Source organism: Oryctolagus cuniculus, chromosome 3, assembly GCF_964237555.1.
Source record: "Oryctolagus cuniculus chromosome 3, mOryCun1.1, whole genome shotgun sequence".
NCBI classification, from domain to species: domain Eukaryota; kingdom Metazoa; phylum Chordata; class Mammalia; order Lagomorpha; family Leporidae; genus Oryctolagus; species Oryctolagus cuniculus.
In genome coordinates, this window is record NC_091434.1 from 34,655,513 (window position 1) to 34,683,272 (window position 27,760).

At 41.3% G+C, this 27,760-nt stretch overlaps 1 protein-coding gene across 8 annotated transcripts in view; it reads right to left on the reverse strand.

Moving 5' to 3' along the window:
* The window catches only part of PARD3B (par-3 family cell polarity regulator beta), a 1,151,792-nt gene that overhangs the window by 343,958 nt on the left and 780,074 nt on the right, over positions 1-27,760 (reverse strand). For all 8 annotated transcript variants that reach the window (XM_051849249.2, XM_070070340.1, XM_051849247.2 and 5 more), the window contains 2 exons: positions 10,937-11,143; positions 9,972-10,209 (listed from right to left, as the gene is read on the reverse strand). In XM_051849249.2, the coding sequence (XP_051705209.2) occupies positions 9,972-10,209; positions 10,937-11,143 (445 nt within the window). The remainder of the gene's footprint in view (positions 1-9,971; positions 10,210-10,936; positions 11,144-27,760) is intronic.

Below are 27,760 nucleotides of genomic sequence, written 5' to 3' on the forward strand. Positions count from 1 at the left end.
AGATAGGGGTGATCCAGAACCTGTAAAATATTAATGATAGAATGAGTTTAGCTATGTCATGTCTTAGAGTAGTTTACGTGAGTTATAAAACAACAGTAAGAGAAAAAATTTTAAAACTGAAAGACAAGTTATTGGGTTCTTTTCTTTTCTTTCTTTCTTTTTTTTTTTTTTTTTTTTTTTTTTTTTTTTTTTGACAGGCAGAGTGGACAGTGAGAGAGAGAGACAGAGAGAAAGGTCTTCCTTTGTCGTTGGTTCACCCTCCAATGGCCGCCGCGGCCGGTGCGCTGCGGCCGGCGCACTGTGCTGATCCGATGGCAGGAGCCAGGTGCTTCTCCTGGTCTCCCATGGGGTGCAGGGCCCAAGCACTTGGGCCATCCTCCACTGCACTCCCGGGCCACAGCAGAGAGCTGGCTTGGAAGAGGGGCAACCGGGACAGAATCCGGCGCCCCAACCGGGACTAGAACCCTGTGTGCCGGCGCCGCAGGTGGAGGATTAGCCTAGTGAGCCGCGGCGCCGGCAGTTATTGGGTTCTAAGGGTAGCTTGCCAGAGACAAAGGTGATATCTGCTGGTCTTGGGTCTTTGGAATGGATCCATAGAGGAAAGACAAAGAAAGTAATGTCTCTTATTTCTTCCAAAAGACGTACAAATGGCCAACAGGTCTATGAAAAATGTCTAATATCAATAATCATCAGGGAAGTATGAATTAAAACCAGAATAAAATATCACTTCAAATCTATTAGGATGATTATTATCAAAGATGAAACAGATAACAAATATTGGTGAAGATGTGGAGAAAGGGGAGCCCTTGGGCAATGTTTTGGGGAATGTAAATTAATACAGCCATTGTGGAAAACGGCATGGAGATTCTCGACACTACTGAAAAGAGAACCACCACGTGATCTGGAAATACAACTTCTGGGTATATTAATAAAGGAAATGAAGTCAATAGGTCAGAGAGATAACTGCACTCCTATGTTCTCTGCAGTGTGATTCATAATAGCCAAGGCATGGAATTAATGCAACTGTCCATCAAAAATGAATGGATAAAGAAAATGTGGTGCATGTGCACAAAACACTATTCTTTAAAAGGGAGGAAATTCTGTTCTATGCGACAGCAGGGATGAACATGGAGGACATTACGTTAAAAGAAATAAGATAAGTGCAAAAAGGCAAATATGTATGTTCTCACTTAAATGTAGATCATGAAACCGTCAAACTCACAGAAACAGAGTAAAATGGTGTTATTAGAGGCTATGGGGGAAGAAAAATTGGGGACATTGTGTCAAAGGATATACAATCTCAGTTAGACAGAAAGACTAAGTTCAAGACATCTACAGATCATGGTGGCTACAGTTAACCCCAGTGTACTGTATACTTCAGAACTGCTTAGAGAGTAGACAGTGGTCTCACCTTAAAAAATAAATATATGAGGCTTGTGTGTGTGTGTATACATATATGTACATATATATGTTTATATATGAAGTGTCTTTAGTCATTTCACAATATATGCATGTATTTAAACATGTTGAATGCCATAAATATATACAAATTTTACTTGTCCCTTTAAAAGTTAATAGAGAAAAAGAAGCTATGTTTATCAAGTCAGGCACTACACTGACAGCTTTGTTTATACGAACTGACTAACTTAAAACAACAGAACAAGTAGGAGAGGTTGCGTAATTACCCCCAGCTTCCTGATGAGGAGACGAAAACTCAAAGGGATTCCTGAAGCCTACAGAGTGTGGAAGGGATGCATTTTTTAGTCAGGTTCAGTGCTAGTTTGGTGGTGGTGATGGTTACATTGTTTGTGGTGGTGGTGGAGGCTGTGTGTGTGTGTGTGTGTGTGTGTAGGAGTACTCTTTTGGTAATACTTTACAGCAGTGTTTTTTGATATAGAGGTTTCCTTGTTTAAATAAAATATATTGTGCACTTTAGCATAAAATGAAGTAAACACATTCATATATGCCTCAGCACTTGCCAAGCTTATAAATAAAAACTTGATGCCTCTAGGTTTTTAAAAATACCTTCATCTGTAGGTTTTCCTGACACTCCACTATGTAGAAACTGGCCCTGTGTATCTCTGAGGTATGCCTATATTACAATAAAGAATATCTAACCGATGAGCCAGGAGGAATTAAGTTCATTCCAACAGCTGCAAATCAAGTTCACCATTTACATTACAGACCTCATATCCTCAGAATGTTTATGTCAGATGTAATAGAGCTTTCTGTACTAACACAGGCACAATTTGGGTTAGCTTTTTGTTACAGCTTTATGTGAAGTTGGTTTAAAAATAAACTTCCCATATTCATAAGCTGTAAAAAAAAACAGGCACAAAGTAATTTGGCTTTCATCCCATATTATTCTAAGTTCTGGAAATATACCTGCTGACAATTTAGTGTAGGTGCATACTTTCTTATGCACTCAGACACTTAGCAAGGGTACAGTGACACTGTCCCTTCTGCCTTTACCTTCTTTGCGGCACCTAGTACAGCCTCCAATTATCTCAATTATTTTGGGTTAACTGTTTCTTGTCTCCCCATCAGCGTAATAGAAATTCCATGGGAGCCATGGCTGTGATGTCTTCTTAGACACTGCATTGTTTTCTGTTCACTACCTCAAGGCAAGGTACAGGTCTGTCCCTGAGGTATGCAGTTGTATGTCCTGCTACTTCTTGCTTAATCTATTGTTACAAATTACATGCTTAAGTACTATTTTGGTTTTGTTTGTTTGTTTGTTTTTGCTTTAAACTCAACCCCAGACACTACACACACACACACACACACATTTGGTTTTCCTTCATTTATATATATATATATATATTTTTTCCTTCATTAAGACAGGATAGGGCTTTAATAAAATATGGTTGAATAAATGAAAGAATAATCACAAATGTATTTGGCAATGATGAGGTGTTCAGTGAATGTTACAAACCATATAAATAGGAGCAAACAAGTTTTAAAAAGAACAATGAGGTTCTTACTGACAAAGTTTTGGCTTTGGTCTTTGGTAATTTATTAAAAAAGGAGTTGAATGGGCATAATTCCTTCAGAACATTCCCACAAGAAGTCTAGAAAAAGGATCTTGGGCCACATCAAGCCTTGCCACTCAGTGTCCAGCAGTTTTCAGTTTGAAAGTTGAGGAGTGAGTGGCCTATAATATGAAGAGGAGACAAAGCAGCTATTATAAAAGGATTACATTTGGGGGCTGGCACTGTGGCACAGTGGGTTAAGCACCAGTCTGAGCCCCCATTCTCCACTTCCTGTCTAGCTCCTTGCTAATGACTGAGGAGAGAAGTGGGGATGGCTCAAGTACTGGGGCCCCTGCCAGCCACATGGGAGACCTTGATGCAGCTCCAGGCTCCTGGCTTTGGTCTGGCTCAGCCCTGGCCAATGTGGCCATTTGGGGAGTGAACCAGCTAATGAAAGATCTCAATTTCTTTCTCTCTCTCTTTCTTTTTTTTTTCTTTCTCCCTCTGTTTGTCTCTTTCTATAACTCTTTCAAATAAAATAAAACTTTATAAAAAAGAACAGATTCTAAACACAATCTATGACAGAACTTCATTTAAAAAAACATAAGGATTCTTAGGTTATTGAGTAACTAAGAAATCCAGGGACTCAACGTCTGGCTTTGAATTCTAGTTATGGCAAGATTTTCTGAGTCAAGGGATAGTCCTCTTCAGGAAACACCTGCTGGGTCCCTGGAGGGTGGCCTAAGGCAGATAGCAGTGGACTTGGCTATTGAAGGAGTTTGAGTTTCAATCTTCCCTGCAAAAAGCCATGGACAGTCTTTCTGTAGGATTATGCCTCAAGAGCATAATGCCTAAGGCATTCAAACGCATCATGGAAAAATATAAGCACCTTGATCTCCTGAAGTTCTCTTTTTGTCACACGTGAAGAGAGCATGGAGGGAACCTACCACAGTCGGCAGGTTCTTGAACTCCATATCATCTGATAATAATTCATGGCCTATGAAAGAGCACACTTGCACCATGCAAGGAGGTCATTCTAACTGAGCAAGTTATAAGTATATTGGAACTAAGTAACATGTAAAAAGATATTAATTAAAGACATCCTCTAACAATTTTTCAGAAGAATCAGAAGTGGTTCTTTTTTTTTTTAAAAGATTTATTTATTTTGCTTGAAAGTCAGAGAGAGAGAGAGAGAGAGAGACAAAGAGAGAGAGAGAGAGATCTTCCATTCACTGATTCACTCCCCAGGTAGTCACAGTGGCCAATGCTGGGCCAGACCAAACCCAGGAGCTTCTTCCAGGCCTCCCACATGGGTGGCAAGGACCCAAACACTTTGGCCATCCTCCACTGCTTTTCCTTGGCCATTAACAGGGAGCTGAATTGAAAGTGGAGCAGCCAGGACACAAACTGGTGTCCATGTGGGATGCCAGCATTGCAAGCATGCAGTGACTTTACCTGCTAAGCCACAATGCTGGTGCCAGGAGTAGGTCTCTTTAAGAAGTAAGCTACACTGTACTGAAATGTATAATCATGAATGGCTCACCTGATATTGGAAAATAATAATACTGAGTTCTTACCAAGTAAGAGCAGGAGCATTGCTGACACACTGACATATCCATGATGAGGAGAGGCAGGTAGAATTGAAGTTCTCACTCACCCCCTTGGACAGTACCACTGTGCAATGGTATAACTGCACAACCTATCCTAAAATCCCACTGTTCAGGAGAGTGTCAGGAAATTCAGATGATGGGGAAAAAAACCCATATATTTAAACCACGCATCTAACTACAAAAGTATCTTTTTTTTTAAATAAAAAAGAAACTAAGTCAATCTGAGCAACAGATGAGACTTAAAGCAAAATCTGTTGGCTAATGGTGACAGCTTTTATGTTCTTTGTTGTCGGAAAATGTGCATGTAGCAGCAACTCCAATATGCTCACAAACTCAGATGCAAAAGGCTATGGAAAACAGTTGCTATTTTTACACTGCAGATAAAATCAAACACCACCTTTCAGATCTTCATTTTGCTAAAGTAGTGGAAGGAAACAAATCCCAAGGTGTGAGAAATCTAAAAGATCCTTCTGTTACACCAAAATACAGAGCTTATCGGGTAACAAATGGAAAGAGGAGGCACTGGACAATGGGCAACGAAGTATAAACCTGCCAAACCAAGTCATCTGAAATGACACACAAAATTAAGGTGCAATTTAGTAATATTATAGAAAATGGGACTTATGTAGCTCTACAGTTTTTATATTTATGCACTATTCTAGTTGAATCTATTTTTAAAGATTTTTCTTAAACACCTTAGAGAAAAAATTTTTCCTTATACATACTATGAGATTGTAAAATAGTAATAATTTTTAAAAAGATTTTATTTATTTGTTTGAGAGGCAGAGTTACAGACAGTGAGAGGGAGAGACAGAGAGAAAGGTCTTCCTCTCGTTGGTTCACTCCTCAATTGGCAGCAACGGCCAGAGCTGCGCCAATCTGAAGCCAGGAGCCAGGTGCTTCCTCCCGGTCTCCCATGTGGGTGCAGGGGCCCAAGCACATGGGTCATGTTTTTTACTGCTTTCCCAGGCCACAGCAGAGAGCTGGACTGGAAGAGGAGCAGCCGGGACTAGAACCGGCACTCATATGGGATGCTGGTGCCACAGGCAGAGGATTAACCCACTGAGCTATGGCGCCAGCCCCAATACTAGTTTTCTATTGACGCAGTAAGAAACTACTAGAAACTTAGTGTCCTAAACAGTAGAAATGGGCTAATATTAAGGTGTTGGCAAGCTGTACTCTGGAAGCTCCCCAAAATCCATTTATTTGCACTTTCAACTTCTAGAAACTGCTCAGATTGCTTGGTTCCTGGTTCCCATCCTGTATGTTCACAGCCAGCAGCATTGCATTTATGTTCAGTGTACTTCCATAGTCATATCTTCCTCTTCCACTCTTGAGGCCCCTGTGATTACACGGGGCCCACTTGGGAAGAGCCAGGGTAATCCACCTTAAAGTCAGCTGCTACAAACCCAACACTATCTGTGACCTTAATTCGCCTTTGCCATACAACATAATTTACAATATTGGGAAATAGGACATGGACATCTTTAGGGAGCCATTATTTTGTTTACTACTGAATGGCTATGGCACGCCAGCCACCATTCTAACCATGTTACATATAATTAAATAAACATAATTCTCATAATAATGTTAGATTTTTTATTATTCTTATTTTTCAGATGAAGAAACTGAGGTACAGAGAGGTTAAATATTTTGCCCAGTGTTATCTAGATAGAAAGTAGAAGCGTCAGGATTGAAGTGAAGAAACCACATATAATGGATGGTTGGTGAGTCTAGGACTAATGCCACTGCTTGGGATGCCCACATCTCACATCAGAGTGCCTGATGTTGACTTACAACTCCAGCTCCTGACTCCAGCTTCCTGCTAATGTGCATCTTGGGAGGCAGCAGGTGATGGCTCAAGTACTTGGGTTTCTGCCATCCATGTGGGAGACCTGGATTGAGTTCCTAGCACTGGCTGTTGCAGGCTTTTGGAGAGTGAACTAGTATATGGGGAAGTTCTCGCTCTCTCTCTTTCCATATATATATATATATATATACATATATATATGTATATATATGTATATATACGTATATATATGTATGTATATATATGTATATATATATATATATATTCATGTTTCTCTCTCAAATAAACAAAATTTTTGAAAAAGTCCATACACAGAGTTAATCTCTTAACTCCATCACTTAAAAGACAAAATTCTTATCTAAATACACTGCAATTTCAGGTTGTCATTATCATCAAAATGCATACCTCATAGCCCATAACGTATGAAAGACATAATAACCACCCACAATAAGAACAAGATGGCAAAAGGAAAGACAGTGTCTACAGAGACTGACAGGCAAAACAAACCAGTATCTATTGACAGGTTTGTCACACTGGTATTTCCTAGAGTGTCTGACATGTTAAATAAAATGGAGGCCACTATTCTGGACTGAGCTTCTGCAATAACCCCAGCAAAAAGACCAAATCAGAATAAGTCACTTATGCTAGGTGTCACATAATCAACCTGACCTCTGAAACAGCCAGTTTTCCAAAAAACAGGAAATTCACAGTAACCAATGAAAGAGATCCAGTCTACCTGAGCCAACATAAGAAACCCCTTTGCTTTAATCAATCTAGGTTGTGTTTCTTGTTTCTGCTTTCTTTGGCCTTTTCTTGCATAAGCTCAAGCCCTTTGTTCTGCTCGTTGGAATATCCTTTTATCTGGTAGATGGCATGGTACCTGATTAATAAATGAGTCCTAAAAGCCAATCATAATATAAAACTCAATTTGTTAAAATTGTGTTCTCTGGGGCCAGCACTGTAGTGGAGTGGGTAAAACCACTGCCTATAGGGCCAGCATCCCATATAAGCACTGGTTCAAGTCCTGGCTACTCCACTTTCGATCCAGCGCTCTCCTATGGCCTGGGAAAGCAAGTAGCAGAAAGCCAGAGTGCTTGGGTTCCTGCACCCACATGGGAGACTCAGAAGAAGCTCTTGGCTCCTGGCTTCAGATTGGCCCAGCTCTGGCCATTGCAGCCATTTGGGGTGTGAACCAGCAGATGAAAGACCTCTCTCTCTCTCTGCTTTTCTGTAACTCTTCCTTTCAAATAAATAAATAAATCTTAAAAATTTTTTGATCTCTGATCGTTAGATGACTATTAAGCTATCTTGCCTGCTGGAGGAAGCCCAGGTGGTAGCAGAACCATAGCACAGTTCATTAGAACACATCACACATCTACTCTCAAGATTTTGAGCAGGAGAACACTGGCTTAGCATGAATGGAACTGAAGATATGATGAAAAAGCTCACTCATGTAGATATTGTGCCCTCTAAATGTCACCTTGTTGTTTAAAAGGTCTTTCTACACACACATATAAAACAGAATGGAACTTTCCTTTCTGTCTGGAAACCTCACTTAAATATCTCAAACTGAGAAGATTTAGAAACACACAATATCCAGAATTCTCAAGAGAGATATCACTTAAATGTTTTATAAGATGCAGCCAAGCTGACTTATCATTGAATTGATTGGAAATTACAGGAGCAAGGAAAGTAATAGAAAGTGGGTACTTCCACCTCCAACAAAATAAGCGAGGGGACTATAAGAATACCCTGCAGAGAATTGGAAGTACTTGTATGAAAGGAGACGCCATCCACTTCCTACCTGTTCTCTCTGTGGTTGGTAAAATATACAGACCATCAGCCGGCACCATGGCTCAATAGGCTAATCCTCCACCTGCGGCACTGGCAAACCAGGTTCTAGTCCCGGTCGGGGCGCCAGATTCTGTCCCAGTTGCTCCTCTTCCAGTCCAGCTCTCTGCTGTGGCCCGGGAGTGTAGTGGAGGATGGCCCAGGTCCTTGGGCCCTGCACCCGCATGGGAGACTAGGAGAAGCACCTGGCTCCTGACTTTGGACCAGCGTGGTGCACCGGCCACAGTGCACTGGCCACAGTGGCCATTGGGTGAACCAATGGAAAAGGAAGACCTTTCTGTCTCTCTCTTTCACTGTCCATTCTGCCTATCAAAATATATATACACACACACATACCGACCCTCTTCCTTTGCTTAGGTGTCAGAGTTCTCTTGGGAAAGGCTACCATGAGGCTCTATCAGAGGACACCTACCATGGCACTAGACTTGCCCTAGACAGGTCTGAAGACAGAAGGCTGCTTGGGACATCCCTATGACAGGATAAGGAAGGAGGAGTGGTGGGAATCACCTGTGCCTGGTTGGGTCAGCAGTGACTCCAGGGAGCCAGTGGAGCCATCTCACACTGTTGTCATCCAAAAAGTTTACCAACTGGGTAGGGGCTCTCCATGGGTGTGAGGTCAGATGCTTAGGGCAAGAGGGTCTTAGGTGGTAGGAAAATGAATCTTCCCCATCAGTGGCTTGTACAACAAGGGGCTCCCTGGAAGATCCACATAAGTGGCCCATAAGGACCCCTGATGGCTAGACCACACCAGAAATATGAGTGAAATACAACTCTACCTGGTTTAATATTGCTCCAGTTGACCCTGCTTCTAGAGAGCGAGGAGGAGGAGAAGGTAGACACCTACCACCTACCACGCTACAGAGCACTCCTTGGGGTTGGGGCTCAAGAGGCGGGCAGGAAAAACGTTTTGATTTACATTAGACTGGCTATTTGAACCCATGTCAAAAAATATTGATTTATCATGCAAACATGACCAAAAGCTATGAGCCAGAAAACTGAGATGTGGCAGTGTGAAGAAAGCCTCAACCAAGCACATCAGAAGGGAGCTCTGGGAAAAGAAACAAAATTGTTTCCCGACTGTACCTGCTGAACCATGCTTAGTCAACGAACCCAGTGCATGTGAAATCTTGTCTCCCACGCTGGCTAGTAGACACTAGAAGAGCAAGTATGGGTGCCTTGTTTGGAGAGTGAGCCTCAGAGAGGTGGGAAACCCTGTCACACAGTCCTGGACTCAGGCCAAGGTCATCGGACAGCAGGTTCAGGGATATCACTCCTGCATCCCAGTGCCTCCAGAGGTGACAGCTAATGTGAACAGGAACCTGACCATCTGCACACCTACACTCATGGGAGGATGAGGCTCACCTCTCCTGAATTCTCTGATTCATAGGGGATACCCCAAAGGCACCAGCTTAGGACTCCCTTGCCCCTCACTCTTCCTGCACAGGTGGAGGAAGTACTGGATCGATGTGCATAATGCTCCGGTACACAGGACCGCAGCACTGGTCCTTCTTTGACTACAGGCTCACAACACCTGGAGAGCAAGCACAAGGGCTCCTTCTGCCTCTGCCCAAGAAGAACAAACACACATTCACAGCTGAGATTTTCCCATCTCTGGCTGCAGATGAGGGAAATCTGGCACCTTATCCTGCGTACGCACAAAGGAGTATTTCACCAGGAAAAGCCATAAAAAGAAACAAAACCAACTATGCCTTCAGAGCAGGCCCATACCTCAGCATGGCGCCAAATCCTTTCCTCTTTATTTTCCTTTCCGGATCTTCGTTTTCCTCTTTCCGCTTTTTCTCCTTGACTTTCAGCTTGCCCTTGTCTTTTTTCTTCTCCTTCTCTTTTGTTTTCTTGACTTTCCTGGCTTTATTTTCCAAGTCCTCTAACTCTGAGATCCCCTGAGGAGGAGATTCACAATTCAGAGCTCCCTGGCCGGAGTGAGAGCTCTTATCAGACAGACCATCTGTGCAGAGAAAACAAAATCAATACACGTGGTCATCAGCACTTACGGGCAGCATTCGAAGCAATGTCAAAATGTGAAATACAGACGAAAGCGGAGAAGCACTCCTGAGTTCTACCCATCCGCGTGGCTACGTGTCCCCTTTGAAGATACGACTGCCTAAACCTGGGTACTTCAAGCCAGGTCTGAAGCTGGGAGTGGGCACTGGTTGCTTCACTGGGAGTATGGAAGGCTTGCTATGTGTAGCACACTAATCTCTCTGGAAGCTGGCTTGTTAACCTTGATCAGCTCAGAAGGCCCACATGCTGGGAAACAAACAGGATGAGTTTATTTCCAGAAGTTTTTGAGTACAAATATAACTGAACTGCTTCTACCCAATTAATGCAGTCAGTCCTCTGCTTGATGCTGCTTCCTAATGACTCAAATGAGGATGTCAAAAAATGCATGCTTAGTGCTCCCACCCTAGGGGGAAACGACAGTCCTTGTGGGAAAGTGAAGGAGAAATTTCTTTTGCATTTGCACTGTAAAATAAATTGCACATTGCGTTCTCCCATTCCATGTTCGTTAAGCCAAAGGGCAAAACAGATCAGGAAAATGAATTACTTTTAATATCAAAAATATAATTGTGATCCTTAAATCATTTTTCTCAGTAGTTAAGCACACATTATCATCTGCGATTTGCAGATAATAGCAAGATGAAGAAACCGTTTAAGGGAACGCGTGGCCCTACCAGCCTCCAGCTCCTCCGGGTCATCGTAAGACTTGTCGATGGCTGCTCTGAAGCTCTCGTTGCAGCCCCGGCCTCGAACCATGTGCGGCCGGGGCCTGTGAAAGGGAAGCTCGTTCTTCCTGACCTCAGCCACGGCAGTCTGCAGACTCTCCAGGGAGCTGGACTTCTTCAAGCCTAGAGTTGGACCAAAGTCGTTGCATGGAGATTCTGGAAAAGAAAGGGCACAAGGTCACCCTAGCCCTAACAGGGCTGTATGGTGTAATGGAAAAGCTGACTGTCCCAGGACTGTTTCTGCCAGGGCATCTTAAAAAGAGGGATGTTAAGTGGATGGGAGGTGGGATTTAAACTCCAGCTTTGCCACTTTTTGTGGATTTGAGCAAGTGGTTTGACTTCTCTGAGCCTCAGTTTACTAAAGTAGTGGAAAGACCTAAAAGGATTATGTTACATATAGAAATTTATAGGACTGTGAATATATGTGCACACACACATATAAAAATCTAAAAGGCTATTGCTGTCTCTAGATTACATCTAGAATGTGAATGAGAATGATTATGTGTAAGAGCATATACAAACACACTTATGCATATACATAAAAGCACCCAATATAATGCTCGCTTCTCTTCGGATACCCATCCTAGGCACTGCCACACATTGTAGCTTTTATCATTGCCATGCATATTCAAATAATGATTAAGAAACATACTGTGCCTGGAAATCAAAGAACGTTGAATTAATTGTAATTTCTGTGAGTAAACATTTTACCTTACCCTAGTGGCTATTAATGTGTAGTGAATACAATTTATTTAGTCTATAAATAAATGAAGCAATGCTGTTGTTCTGAATATATTTCTTTGGGTATGTAGAAAAAGGGCCACCTTTTTATGTGTTACAGAGTTGCAAAACAGAAAACAAAACATAAGCAAACTTTAGCAATCTAGTTTCTGATATCTAATATTTTTCACTTTGTATGATTTATCTTGTCATCCACCCACCCTTTTGCATTCCACTTTTTGACATCCACCCCCCACCAGTCTCCTGATTATTAATAACAGGATTAGCTTATATAAATATTAGCAGCACAAGGGGTATTTTAAAATGGGTAAAATTCTACCAGAGCCCTTGTTTCCACATTCAACACTTTTCTACTAGGGCCAAAGCTCATGTTTCTCTCTAGGTACTATTACTGTCGGGAAGGGGTTATACTTGGATTTCTGGAAATAAACTATCTTGCAGTTTTTCCATAGATGTAAGCTGAGCACATGGTAAGTTTTATGTACATAAAGTATCTACTTCAAGGCCTAGCACATTGTAAGGCTCAATAAACAGCACCATTTTTCATTGCTTTTATCACTGTTTTTTTTCTTCTACCACCACTGATAACCATGAACACTACTACTAGTTGTTTGACTCAGTATTAGGATCACAAGCAACACAAATTAAGTACAACAAAGGCCCAATAATTACATGCACCCACATAAATTTAAATAGCAATACTCACTCTCCCATATGTCCTGAAATATGGTGCAAATAATAATGATAATGATAACAGCTAACAATGCATGGAGTGCTTACTCTGTGCCAAACTCCACACTGACCATTCTGCCTATGTTAACTTATTATCATCCTTAAAACTGTGCTACCTGCATTACTAGTTCCATTTTGCAGATGAGAAAACTGGGGCACAGAGAAATGCAATAACTGGATTGAGCACTCAATAAATCTCCAACATGGGAACTGGCCTGTGCCTGCTTTTCTGCTCTATATGACACACTACACCGCCTAAGATGTACTTGGTCACTGACCAGTTACTTACAGTAGCGTCTGTTTGCCTCATGTCTAAACTAGGCACATTAATCTAGATGAGTCCTGGAGTCCAAACAAAAAGAAAAACTGCAAAAATTGGATGTTGTTTTATAGATTCATCATGAACTCAGAGCAGGCAAATTCACACTTTGAATAATATACGTGATGACAATAAACACCATATTTCATAGGTGACAGTAAATATTTAATAAATGCAACCAACATGAGACTAAGCCAAGAAATGTAAGAAATATCAGGGCCACATTTCAGGTGCTACCTGTAAATCATAAATACAGAGGAGAGGCTACTATTCCATTCAGATAGAAGCGTATTTTTTATTTTTCCAGGAAGGAAGGCAAGTTGAAGACACAGAAATTGAACAGATTATTTCTAACAAGAAAACAAAAAGCAGCATGAAGGTTTGGGGGTACTGAAACAACAGTAAAAGCCTCTGGAGCTTATAGAAAATATTTTACACTGTAAAACCCCTAAGGTTGTCTGACATGAAGTTTTGTGAGAATATGAAGAAAACTATAGGAGAAAGCCTAGATTCTCTGTCAACAACAGTTACCATCATTTATTTATTAATTGCTATTCAGGAGATTATATTTGAGCCGAAACTGTAAGCATTCGTGTCAACCTCTAGCAATAAATTCTAGGGCACATGAAAGTGAATAAATCATCCGAGATATAAGGCAAGTTATCTAAAAGGAGCTCGTCCACAGCTCAGAGAGAAAGTACATGTGAGAAGAACAAATACAATCGCGTCCCGGCCTTTTGGCTAAGATCAAGTGTAGGAACAAACACACTGTTACTCATTCTAAGCAAACTGAACATTAAGGATTCATGGATTTTGCAGGATTAATAGAGCTGGGAATTCACTTTATATAAATAGAAGTCACAAATTAGAAGCACCAACTGACATGGGGCAACATTACAACCACGTTCTACTGGATGTATAGTATGTGGCAAAATTAAGAGAAGAAAATAGCAGTTGAGCCCTAGGTTGTAAATTTGGACTCAGAGATTTTCAGGCTTAGAAAAAAACTTGTGTTTATTCCTGAAAATAAGTGGGATACAGTGGCAGGAGAGAGTGGTGTCATAGAGGAGAATCCAAAACCAGGAAGGGACTTACAGCTGTACTGAACTGACCGAAGTGGATCAAGAGAACTGGGACTGTGACAGGGATCTTGGCCAGGGCTTCACCTGTTTTCCTCACATGTGCTTCTGACAGAAGATCTAAGCTACTGGTTGTGAGAGGCATTACTGTGTCATGTAATGGGCAGCAGTGTCAAATGCCAGTCAAATGCTTGGAATAAAAGTACCCTATTGGCCGGCGCCGTGGCTCACTAGGCTAATCCTCCGCCTTGCTGTGCCGGCACATCGGGTTCTAGTCCCGGTCGGGGCGCCAGATTCTGTCCCGGTTGCCCCTCTTCCAGGTTAGCTCTCTGCTATGGCCTGGGAGTGCAGTGGAGGATGGCCCAAGTGCGTGGGCCCTGCACCCGCATGGCAGACCAGGAGAAGCACCTGGCTCCTGGCTTCGGATCAGCGCGATGCGCTGGCCGCGGCGGACATTGGAGGGTGAACCAATGGAAAAGGAAGACCTTTCTCTCTGTCTCTCTCTCTCTCACTGTCCACTCCTCCTGTCAAAAATAAAAAAAAAAAAATTAAAAAAAATAAAAAAGTACCCTATCAAGTAGACAGGAGTGGGCAGTACAGTATGTTGGCACATTGGCTCCTTCTTGCCTACTGCTCCTGTCTCCAATTTCAGGTTAGCTGGTCATTGTGTAGGAAATTTTACAGCCTTTCCAAAGAGAAAATTCACTTTCTACTTCTAGCCTCAGCATTTAATCATTTTTTTTTTGGTTCCCTCTAAAACTACAGATCTCTTTGAAGGAATAATATAATTTATCAAAATGAGAATCTTAGTGACTTGAACCCAATGAGTTACCCCAAACCATGATGATTCCATTTGTACATCTGTAGCAGATGTGATATTGGCTGTGGCTGATTTTAAGTAACTGTCTCACACAGTGATCATTGAACACTCCACCATACCCATCATGGGGTAAACCTTGTCCCAAGCCCTGCATTTATTTGTCTCCTTTCGATCATCACCAGTCTGAACACAACTCTTCAATGATTTCCAGGCCAGTGTATGCTCTCTGTAAATGCCAAGGAATACATCTTTTCCTAAACTTTAGAGGCTTTTTTTTAAACCTATGACTTCTACACCCAGGGCCCATGTTCTGTAAGATCTAGATGAGCTTACCCTTCCCTCACAAACACGAGCTCGTCCTAGATAGACAAACTTCACAAGAGAAATGACGCAATAATGACCGAGGGTGCTAAAAGAAGGATCTTGGAAGACAAAAATAATTTTCAAAGTGATAGGATAAAAATATTTTTAATATCATGTGACAATCCCCCCCACCCCCAAATTAAAGCCTCCTAAAGAAACATCACTAAAACTTTAATTTTTTAAGATGTTAGAACACTTTTAGAGATTCCATTTGTTCCCAAATTATGGCTTGGCTTGACTTGATCTCAGGAGTCTTCCACATAAAGTGTGCAGAGGAAAATTTCAGATTCATGTTTTTTGGACCCAGCAATGCTCAGACACATCCGTAACTCCTCTCAACTAGAAAAATACAAAACTGTTGAAAGAATGGATAGACGCACCAAAAATAAAGACTTAAAGATGTTGTGCTAGATTTTTTTCCTGGGTCATAAAAGGGGTGGTAAGAAGCCTGGTGGAGAGCTATGGTCTAGGAGGAGAGGTATGACTACAGACAGCTTGTTCATGCACTGAGAAACTGCTGTCCCGGCCTTCCTGGGATGAAGTCTCATTTCCACATATTAGGAACCAGAAAGTCCTTCCTAGGGGGGAAGTAATTTTCTCTGACTCAGTTTAGTTTCCTACCCCCATTCATATCCCGAAATTACTACTGACTCCCCTACAGACAGGTGATGAGAATAATAAGTAATAGAGAATAAAACTATCTAGAGAGGGGTGGCTCGGAGTGAATGACCAAAAGGAGAGGCTGTAAAAATCTCCATCCACTCTACAGTCCACCAACTACTTCAGGAATCATTAATCTCTCTATGCCTTGGTTTCCTTTTCTATAAAATGAGGATAGACAAACACAGCAGAGTGCCTGAAGTACAGTAGTGCACATAAAAGCACTGGTGGTCATTATTGTCACTGTTACTTCTGTGCCACCTCTCGATATTTGGGTTTAACCTACTAAAGCATTCCTAAGTATGAATATGACTTCCACAAAAACTTAAAAAGTTCTTCATAAAGAAATTCCATCTTTCTTGTTTTGTTAGAAAATTAACCCCCCCCCCCAACTCCTTCCATGTTTTCTTTTGAAATAAGGTAGATGTACTCATGTGCTCATCACACATACAGGCTATTCTTGAGAAGATTAATAGTGGAGTCTGGGCTGCCCTTCCCCTTAGGCTATAATCATTTAATTAGTCTGAGATCTCATTGGCAATGTTTGAACTTCACACTCTAGCATTACAATCTGGCAATAAAAGAATGCCTTAATCCAGAAGACCAGTAATTGGATGTTCCATTATTGATGAAATTTCTTCCAATATGTCCTCATTAAAAAATAAGGAATTACTTTAGGTAAGGTATTTACTTTCATATATATGGCAAGTTTTTCTACAAGCTAGAGCAGTGTAACTACCAAATATAAGTTGTAATATTTCATGTTATAAACAATAAATAATGTATTAATTTGCACATTTCAATAACATCCATGGCCCTAAAGGCACTTAGTGAAAATTAATTTAGAGTCCTTCCTGCTAAAATAAAGAGATGGTGCCCAATAGTAAATTAGGGATCAAAATTACTGGAATGCTGTCAAGGGTCATAGTATGAAACCTGAGAAGTCCAGAGATTTATCAAAGTAGCTTGCCTTCATTCTCAATTTGGCCTTGCCTTATTATGAGCAATGAACTCGGGCAAACACAACAGAAATGTTTTACTTGCTTCATATGGAGTTGTGATATGAAATTAATAGCTTAAAACTCTTTGAATGAAAAATTATTATAAATTCCAAGTGGGAAGTCACAACACCACTTTATTCTCCAACATATTCCACTTTATCTTTGCATTCTGGATTACATTTACTGAAAATTTTGTATATTTGATTTTTTAGTAGATTCCCTTGAGGCAAAATGTCTTTTGTGCTTTAATAGATATCATTGCAAATCCATTAGCCTTAAAAAAATTCTCCACAATATCCAAAAGTATAATTTCCCAAATTATATATCTCTGCTAACTGTGTCTCTAATGGGCTTAATTACCTTCTTGCCTATCTTGGTATTCCAAATATTGATCATCATTCCAAGCTTATCACATAGCTCTGATTCCTCTAAAGCAGAATGCAATCTGGCTTTACATTATTACTGTCATTTGGGTCTCAGTTCTTTTACTGCAATTTACAAGTTCTCCAAGAGCAGAATTTTTTTCTTTTATGTCTCATAAATCCCAAGGTCTTTTATCATGTCCTGAAATTCACATCAAAATATTCAATAATGAACTTCTCATTAAGATTCATACATTTGCATAATATCCTTGATTCCATCTCCAAACACTGTCTATTTTAAAAGAAAACTACCTAGAGAAAATCTGAGAAGATTGTGTCAACAAATAAATTCTTTGATTATAAGTATGGGCATGGCTTTCCAAATGTTTGCCAAGTATTGCTTTATATTTTCATTTTTTTTTTACTAAAGATTCCTTCCTCTGTAAAGTGAAAGTCAAAATCTTATGTCATGTTTAGTTTCTTCTCTAGATTCAAATTATTCCCAACAGACAATGGTGAATTCAGTACTAAACATTCTTCTCATGACATTTTTCTTCATTTTTTTCTTTTTAGATGAGAAAATGGATGAAATGGTTCAACCTAAAGGGTAAATTGTTTTTAAAAATATATAGATAATCACAGCCATGATAGATTTTATTAAGGCAACTGAAGAACTCCAGCAATTCTATTCCCAAAGATTGGTTTGTTTTAACCTTTTGTTTTTCTTCATTCTGCCTTTGGAAAACTCTACTGGACTTAGACATAAATTTGCATTCAAATTGATAATAGACTTAAAAATTAGGTACCTAATATTGGTTTTCAAGTGGAAATATGGCTACTTAAAGGAAAACATTACCTTTATTATTTAAATAGAAAAAAAAGACTCATTTGAGGGCCCATTCACCTTACTAAAGTGGCAAGGGTTCTTACCTGTGAAATAGTATTGATACCTGCCACCTGCCGTTTCTTAGCCTTGTTAACTTTTGTATCTTTAGCACAAAGATGTGCCCAATAAGTATTGTGGTAGGAATAAAGGGACATGAATGTAAAGAGTTATTCCAAAAATTGGGTGTCCTTTTCCTCCAGTGCTGTGAGGCTGAACAGTTTTGTCTGCAGAAAAGCATCCCAAAATTTCTTCAATTCCTCAAAATTCATACAGAGAATATGTTCTTTGTTAATAAATCCTAAAGTCTTTTGTTTCATTCTTGAGTCTTTAATAATTGTAATCACTCACTATGCTTCTCTAAATGTTGCCTTTTTGCACCAGTCATTCCTCCGATTTTTCTTTGTAATATTAACCTTCTCTGCCATTTCCACCTCATGGGCTCTTTAAGTGATATTATTTTGGGGCTAGTGTGGTGATGCAGCGAGTTAAGCCCCTACCTGTGTCATCAGCATCCCAAATTAACACCGGTTTGAGTACAACTGCTCTGGTTCCCATTCAGCTCCCTGTCAATGCACCTAGGAAAGCAGTGGAAGATGGCCCACGTGCTTGGTGCCTACCACTCACATGGGAGACGCAGGTAGAGTTCCAGGCTTCTTGGCATCAGCCTTGCCCAGCCCTGGCCATCATGTCCTTTGGGGGAGTGAACTAGCAGATGGAAGATCTCTTTCTCTCTCTTTCCTTCTCTGTCCATAACTTTGCCTTCCAAATAAATATAATAAATCTTTAAAAACATAAAGAATTAGGCCGGCACCACGGCTCACTAGGCTAATCCTCCACCTAGAGGCGCCGGCACACGGGGTTCTAGTCCCGGTCGGGGCACTGGATTCTTTCCCGGTTGCCCCTCTTCCAGGCCAGCTCTCTGCTGTGGCCAGGGAGTGCAGTGGAGGATGGCCCAGGTCCTTGGCCCCGCACCCCATGGGAGACCAGGATAAGTACCTGGCTCCTGGCTTCAGATCAGCGTGGTGCGCTGGCTACAGCGCGCCGGCCGTGGCGGCCATTGGAGGGTGAACCAACGGCAAAGGAAGACCTTTCTCTCTGTCTCTCTCTCTCACTGTCCACTTTGCCTGTCAAAAAAAAAAAAAAAAAAAAACCACAAAAGAATTAGTCTCATTTTTACTCATCACCAAGAACAACTTCGTCTTTCAGCTCCTTCTTGTACATCTCAGTAACAGGCTTTTCAGTCTGGGCACAGACTATTTCAGTGATTCCCATCCCAATTCTTTTCACCATTTATTCTTTGTATGCCTTACATCAATGGTGTGTGTGTGTGTGTGTATATATATATATATATATTGATTTCAGTTGGTGAGAGGTTTATGTCTTTATACACTGTATAATATAGGACTCTCCAAAGAAATTAAAATGTATATGAAGAATTATATAACTAAAAAGTATCAGCATAATCAAAGGTCAAAGTTGACTGATTTCTTGGAGAGCACCCAGATGAATTTGTGTTCATGTTGTATAGAATCGGTTCCTGAGCCGGCGCCGTGGCTCAATAGGCTAATCCTCCACCTTGCGGCGCCGGCACACCGGGTTCTAGTCCCGGTCGGGGCGCCGGATTCTGTCCCGGTTGCCCCTCTTCCAGGCCAGCTCTCTGCTATGGCCAGGGAGTGCAGTGGAGGATGGCCCAGGTGCTTGGGCCCTGCACCCCATGGGAGACCAGGAAAAGCACCTGGCTCCTGGCTCCTGCCATCGGATCAGCGCGGTGCACCGGCTGCAGCGGCGGCCATTGGAGGGTGAACCAACGGCAAAGGAAGACCTTTCTCTCTCTGTCTCTCTCTCTCACTGTCCACTCTGCCTGTCAAAAATAAAAATAAAAAAAAAAAAAAAAAAGAATCGGTTCCTGTGTTTTTCAGTGTCTGACGTTATTTTCATATGTTTTGCATATTTCTCTCTCTTTTATATCTAATTGATCATACTTGAAAGAAAAAAGGAGCCTTCAGATTCTTACCTACTGAGTTATTTACCGAACTGATAGAAAGTGAGGTTTTCCAGTTTCATGTTAATATGAAGAGTTTCTTTATAGACAGACTTCAAGCTAGCTTTCAATCAAATGTGAAAATGTCAAGCCAAACTCAAGTCAGAAATCTAGGAGTGTTTAGCAGGTAATTTTATGACTCAGGACCATGCTTGGTCCTAAGAAGAATGGGAGATAAATGTAATAGCAACATTTCCTGTGGCTTTAAAGCGTACCAAGCCCATTCCCATACAAAGCGAGGTCATGTCGTACACAATTGCTGTTACCCAAATGCAAGTGCATGCTCGTGGTCAGAGAGTGCTAGAAAGAAGGTGGCAGAGGAAGGGCAGGAGGAAATCACTTAATGAGAGTAATTCTATTCACCATTCTCCTTGATGAGAACGTGGTGGAGAGTGAGTGTCTAGAAAATAACAGGGTTTGGAGGGGAGAATTGTTTGCTTCTACTCCTTACTTGTCCCTCATGCCATGAGCACCTTATCACACTGGGTGTGACTCTTATGCTGCAAGATTTCTATTTTTCACATTGTCAGTGCTATTTAGCACATTGTCAGTGCTATTTAGGCAGTGGGCTGCTATAACAAAAATGTCATAGACTGAGTGGCTCATGAACAGGAATTTCTCACAGTTCTGGATTCTGGGATGTCCAAGATCAAGACATGTTGGTGAATTTGCATTTGGTGTGAGACTGCATCCTAGTCCTAAGACGACTGTCTTCTCATTGTATCTACCCACCGTAAAAGGGGCAAGGAAATTGTATAACTTTCTTCTATAAAGACGTTAATTCTATTCACAAGGGCTCTGCCGAACCTTTCTGCCATGCCACAGCTCTCTGTGTATCATTAGAGATGGCACCGTGTGGATTTCATTCAAGTTGCATGCCCTCTGGAGCGTGGATACCACAGCCTGTGCTGCACCAGTTCCCACTGGAGCTGCACCTGAGGCAGCCAAGAAACCCAGAATTCGAGCATGGGGAGCAGGAACCTCAGTGTTGGTTGTGCTAGTCAACATACAACAGGCACAAGAGGTCCTTCCTTTGATAACTCCTTGTCACCCCGGCCCCCGCTCCCAAGGCCCTTGCACTCTGGGCCTATAATGGGAAAGGCAGCCCTAACAGCATCTGAATTACTTTTTTTTTTTCAAATATTTATTTATTTATTTGAAAGTCAGAGTTACACAGAGAGAGAAGGAGAGACAGAAAGAGAGAGAGAGAGAGAGGTCTTCCATCCACTGGTTCACTCCCCAATTAGCTGCAATGGCCAGAGCTGCACCGATCTGAAGCCAGGAGCCAGGAGCTTCCTCTTTGTCTCCCACATGAGTGCAGGGGCCCAAGGACTTGGGCCATCTTCGACTGCTTTCCTAGGCCATAGCAGAGAGCTGGATTGGAAATGGAGCCGCCACTCATATGAGATGCCTGCACTGCAGGCGGCAGTTGCACCTGCTACACCACAGCGCCGGCCTCAACATCTGAATTACCTTCAGAGTCTGTCTTCTGTGTCAGAGTCAGTTTTTGGTGTACTGCAGCAGAGCTCCTGGCTTCAGCTGAGGTGAGTAAGCCATACTAATCTCATCAAATAGTTTCTTGACCACATTTTTAGGGTTCTCTCACAAGCAGGCTTTCTTATTCAATATGTATAGCCTGAAAATGGCCTAAATCTTTCAATTACATGTTCTTTTAGATGAACAATTCTGTCTTAAATCATTTTTCTTTCTGTATTTTACTGTAAGTAGTTAGGAAAAGTCAGACTGTAATTTCAACAATGTACTTAGAAACAGCTGCAGCTAAATATGCAATTTCATCACTCACAAGTTCTACCTTCTACAAAACATGAGAACACAAACCCAATTCAGCCACACTCTTTACCACTTTGTATCAACGGTGGCATCGCCTCCAGTTTCCATGTTCCCTTCTATGTGAGATCTCATCAGAATGACCTTGCAGCCTATATTTCTACCAACGCTCTGTGTTTGCTTAGATATCCTCTAAGAAGACTGAGGTTTTCTGAGACATCTCCAGATTCATCCTTAAATGTTCATTCACATCTCTCTCTCTCTCCTCCCTTTCTCTGGCATGCACCTCAAAAGACATCTAGCTTCTATCTCATTATATATTTCTACAGCTCTTTCTGGATTCTTAGATTTTGTTACAGTAGTGCCCCACTTCTTGGTACCAATTTCTTTTTAACTTTTATTTAATGAATATAAATTTCCAAAGTACAGCTTATGGATTACAATGGCTGCCCCCCCATAACTTCCCTCCCACCCGCAACCCTTCCCTTTCCCTCTCCCTCCCCCCTTCCATTCACATCAAGATTCATTTTCAATTCTCTTTATATACAGAAGATCAGTTTAGCATATATTAAGTAAAGATTTCAATAGTTTGCACCCACATAGAAACACAAAGTGAAAAATACTGTTTGAGTACTAGTTATAGCATTAAATCACAATGCACAGCACATTAAGGACAGAGATCCTACATGAGGAGTAAGTGCACAGTGACTCCTGTTGTTGACTTTACCAATTGACACTCCTGTCTGGCATCAGTAATCTCCCTAGGCTCTTGTCATGAGTTGCCAAGGCTATGGAAGCCTTTTGAGTTCACCAACTCTGATCATATTTAGACAAGGTTGTAGTCAAAGTGGAAGTTCTCTCCTCCCTTCAGAGAAAGGCTTGGTACCAATTTCTATCTTAGTCTCTTTGAGTCAATATAACAAAACTCTACAATCTAGATGGCTTCTAAACAATAGCAATGTATTTTTTCATGGTTCTGAAGGATAGGAAGTTCAAGATGAAGGTATGGGCAGATTCAGTACTGAGGGCCCCTTTCCTGGTTCAAAGACAGCTGTCTTCTTACTACATCCTTAGCTGATGGAAGGGGAGAGGAACTTTCTTTTGACCTTTATTTTATAATGGCTGTAACCCCGTTCATGAGGGCTTGAGCATCATGACTGAATTACTGTCCAAGGGCTCCGCCTCCTACTATCATCATATTCAGGGTTAAAATTTCTACTTGTCAATTATGGGAGGACACACACATTCAATCTATAGCAATGTGTTACCATCCTTAAACATAAGCCAACTAATCATCTAGTGTTTGACTAAAGATATGACAACACTAACTTTGTTAGTTTCTATTGTGGTGAATTTCATGAATAGGGATTTCCAATGCTCTTTGGTTATTTCCCTTCATATTTCTGAGATGCACTGCTCTGTACTCACATAAATGTTGGAACAACCATTCAATTTTTTCTCAATTTCTCTTTAAAGTTCCTTGATTGTGCAAAGAAATGTTGACCTTTTGCTACACGTGAGTTTCCAGGTCTGGAATACTCATGAAATTAAGTTCCTGCCCCCATTCCTTCCTTTTTTCTGTCTCAAAAAAAAAAAAAGACAAAATTATTTAGCCTAGATGGCACCAGTTAAGGTACTCATGTCTCATATTTGAGTGCCTGTGTTTGATGCCCAGCTCTGGCTCCTGACTTTACTTTCCCTCCAGTGCAGATCCTTGGATGTAGCAGTGATGGCTCAAGTAGTTGGGTTCCTGCCATCCACGTAGGATACCTGAATTGTGTTCCTAGCCCCTGACTTTAGCTTAGCTTTTGTGGACATTTGGGGAGTAAGCCAGCAGATGGGACTGACAATCTCTCTCTCTCTCTCTGCCTCTCAAATATATTTTTAAAATTATAAAAAAAAAAGGCTGAGCACTTACATTACCCAAGATGTAGTAATCTAGGCACAGAACAAAATAAACATACAGACAGAAGCAATACCAGAGCACACAGAATAGACTGCTAAAGGGCACAAAGGTTCCATCTGAGGGCAGCGCAGGCCCTCATATTTCAGAAAACAAAAATGTTTGTACAGACTGCTGGGTTTCTCTGGAGTCATATTTCCAACTGGGGCCATGCCATCTTTTCACTAATTAGTTTTCTCTTTAGTATCCTCTAGTAATTTAATCTTTAAAGGAATGGCTATTGTAAACATGGGTCTGGCATCAGACCACTGCGATTTGTGTCCCAGCTCCACTTATGTACCAGCTATGTTAGCTTGGGCAAGCCTGTTAAATCTCTGTGCCTCAGTTTCCCGTAAGACAGAGAAAATGATAGCATCTACTTCACAGGGTAGTAACAATGTTATCTGATACAGGGCATTGAACATGAAATCTCACACACAGCAAATAACTCTGGTCAGTCAATGTCATCTCTTACCATATGTCTCCTTTGATGAATAAAATTTATACCAATTAGGAGGGCTCTCTACATCCTAGAGAATGCCAAGAGGATTTCAGTTTGCATATCCTTATTAGGTCACTTCTTTTTTGTTTGTTAAATATTCACTCTTTGTTCAAATCTTTACCCTTTTTTTCTTATTTTTTTGGTTTAGGATGCCTTATTAATTGTCGAATCATCTTCTACTCCCTTTACTCTTTTAATAACTCAAACCTATTTCTGGTAGAAATATTTCTTTTAAAATAATAAAATATTAAAATCACTTGGTGAGAACAGCCATATATGAGAAAGCAAGTGACTGCTCCCTGAGACAATTCCATGATGCCTTCAGCAAAATTATACATCAGAAAAGGTCATTGGCTTTGGGTGTCACTGGCCACTAGGCCAATCTGCAAAGTCTAAACTAAGAATGCTGGCATACAGCATACTTAAGGGCTGGAGTAGTTTAGGCTTGTGCAAGTTCATTGAGAAGAAAGAGTAGTGTGATCTTTAGTCCCTGGATAAGGTTTCATGAATGAAAAGGGACTGACTGAACATAGATAACAATGATGGATTGAACATAGATAAGAAAAGCTGGAGGTGGATAGGCACTCCATGAATGGAGAAACACAGAGGAAAAGCTGAGACATGTCTACTGTAGAGTGTGGACCCAAGGGGGAACGGAGTAATGGGTTGGGGAAGATGATTATGTTTGTGGGAAACAAGGATGTGGAGGAAGGACCAAGTATGTTATGAAGGGCTTTGAAATCGGGTTAAGAAGGTAAAACCCAAATCAGAAAACCATGGGAAGCATTAGGTTTGCCATCAGAGGAATGGCTTGATAATATTGACATTTTGAGAAAAGACAATATGGAAGATGTGTGTAGGGCAAATTAAAGAGAGACTGCTAATATTTTATAACAATGGAACTCATTCTTAGCCTGGCACCTTGTTCTTGATTTTCCTCCATTTTACAACTTGAACTTTAGGCTTTTGTGAAGCAGTTTCTTCAAAAACATTCTCAGTGTGGTTAGTCATTTTTCCTCATGATGAACAAAGTGGCTTTCCCCAGGCCTCTCTTTGACCAGGAAGAAAAGGCTACAAAAAATGTCATACACCCCTTTGCGAGGTAAGAAATGTTCATGGTTGGGTTCCTATGAGTGGACAGGACAACCACTGCCTGCAATAACAAGGCTTCCTCGTAGCCTACCTTAGCTGTGACTGTCATGGTCAGACCATTTGCTACCTCTGTTTAAGCATACTTTACTATATTTAGTAATATTTAATGATTAATGGGCAGTAAAACAATTAACATGAGGACATACAAAATAAATGAGGTGGCATATATGAAAAGGAAGTCCTACTTAATGTTGTCGTGAAATCTGACAACATGCTGGAACTCCATCCATCTGACAACATCCCTGTAACTCAGCTCAAGGAGTCCTTGCCAGTAGGAAATAAGGTTACAAGAAGGTGACATTTCCATTAATAACAGCCCCTGGGGAAGCCATGCTCAGTCATTCTGGTACTGAAGTTCTTACTGCAGTGTAGTGCAGCGTCAGAAAACATAAGGATTGAGCTTTAGCCGACCTCAGGGAAGCTCCTGGATAAACAGGAAGAACATCACAACTCCAGATATCTTACGATGCCTGTTTTTACCTCCCTCTCATGTTGACATCCATTCTTTTTTCCCTACTCAATGTACACTACTCTATCTGGAATGAGCATTCTTATTTGGGAGCTGGTGGTTAATTCTATGCCTTCCTGATTCTCATCCAGTGTGTCCATGCCCCAAGCATAACTAGCAGTAAATTTCACTCTTCTGGCTAGTTCAGGAATGGACTTTTGTCCCAGACAGGGATGGCCGAACTAATCCTACCTAGGTAGTGATAAGGATAAATGTGTATTCTTTGCTCCTGCTGTTACTGGGAGGATAAGCCTGAAGCTCCTGGGAGCCACCTTGCTTTTCCATAAGCAAGAAATCCAAAGAGAGAAACCAGAACTGTACAAGAGAATATTGCTGAAATGAAGACTCTGGATCCAGCCACATTTCCATGTAGATGCTATTCTGAACATTTTAGTTAAATGAGTAAACAAATTATCTTTTTTTTTTTTTGCAAAGTTAGTTTGAAATTGGCTCCTTTCAATTATTATTGGAAGAGTCTTGACTTAATATCCTATTCTCTAATCTCTTATCCATATTAGAATCCATACTACCACCAGATTTTCCTACTCAGGTGAGACACACACTTGGGGAACAGGTAAGATCATCGGTGATAGGATCTTGAATACAGAGCCAACCAAAGCAATGAGAAGAGTTTCTGACACCAGGCTGTAGAAAGTCATGTTCTGGTCTATTCATGGGTTGATTCTATAAGTGACAAATTCCCCAACATGGGGAATAGTGTTATCTTTTTTTTTACAATAAAGATCCATTTATTTATTTGAAAGAGTTATGGGGGCCGGGGAAGACAGGGAGAGAGAAAGAGGTCTTCCATCTACTGGTTCACTCCCCAGTGGCTGCAATGGCCAAGGCTGAAACCAAGAGCCAGGAGTTTCATCTGGGTCTCCCTCATGTCTGACAGGGCCCCAAACACTTGGGCCAACTTCTGCTACTTTACCCAGGCCATTAGCAGGAAGCTGGATCAAAAGTGGGGTAGCCAGGACACAAACCAGCCCCCATATGGGATGCTGGCATTGCAGGAGGTGGCTTTACCCACTGTGCCATAGCGCCTGCTCTGGGAAATAGTTTATTGCGTTGATCTGCTCAACTTGGTTCCTGATACCTTTGTGAAGAGAGATACCCATTGTATAGACAATTGAGGAAAGTAGAATGGCTTTCAAAAAAGAAACAAAGGGGTTGGCCTTGTGTCACAGCAGGAAAAATTGCCACCTGCAGTTGTGGCAACCCATATGGGCACCAGTTCAAGTAGCTCCACTTCTGATCCAGCTCTCAGGGCCTCTGCACCAGCATGGGAGTCTCCCATGGAGACTTGGGAACTCCAGTCTCCTGGCTTTGGATCAGCCCAACTCTGGCTGTTGCAGCCATTTGGGGAGTGAACCAGCAGATGCAAGACCTCTCTCTCTCTCTTACTTTCTCTCTCTCCTCTCTCTTTCTCTCTTTCCCTCTTCATCTGTAACTCTGCCTTTCAAATAAATAAATAACATTTTTTAAAAAAATAAAGAGAGGGGCTGGCGCTGTGGAGCAGCAAGTTAAAGCCCCGGCTCATCCCATATGGGCGCTGGTTCATGTCTCAGCTGCTCTATTTCCGATCTAGCTCTCTGCTATGGCCTGGGAAAGCAGTAGAAGATGGCCCAAGTCCTTGTACCCCTGCACCCCAATAGGAGACCCAGAAGAAGCTCCTGTCTCCTGGCTTCAAATCAGCTCAGCTCTGGCCACTGCAGTCATTTGGGGAGTGAACCAGTGGAAGGAAGGCCTCTCTTTCTCTCTGGCTCTACCTCTCTCTATAACTCTTTCAAATAAATAAAATAAATCTTTTTAAAAAATAAAAAAATAAGAGAAATGAAATCAGTTCTTGCTATAGTTGACAAGGGGTTCAAGCA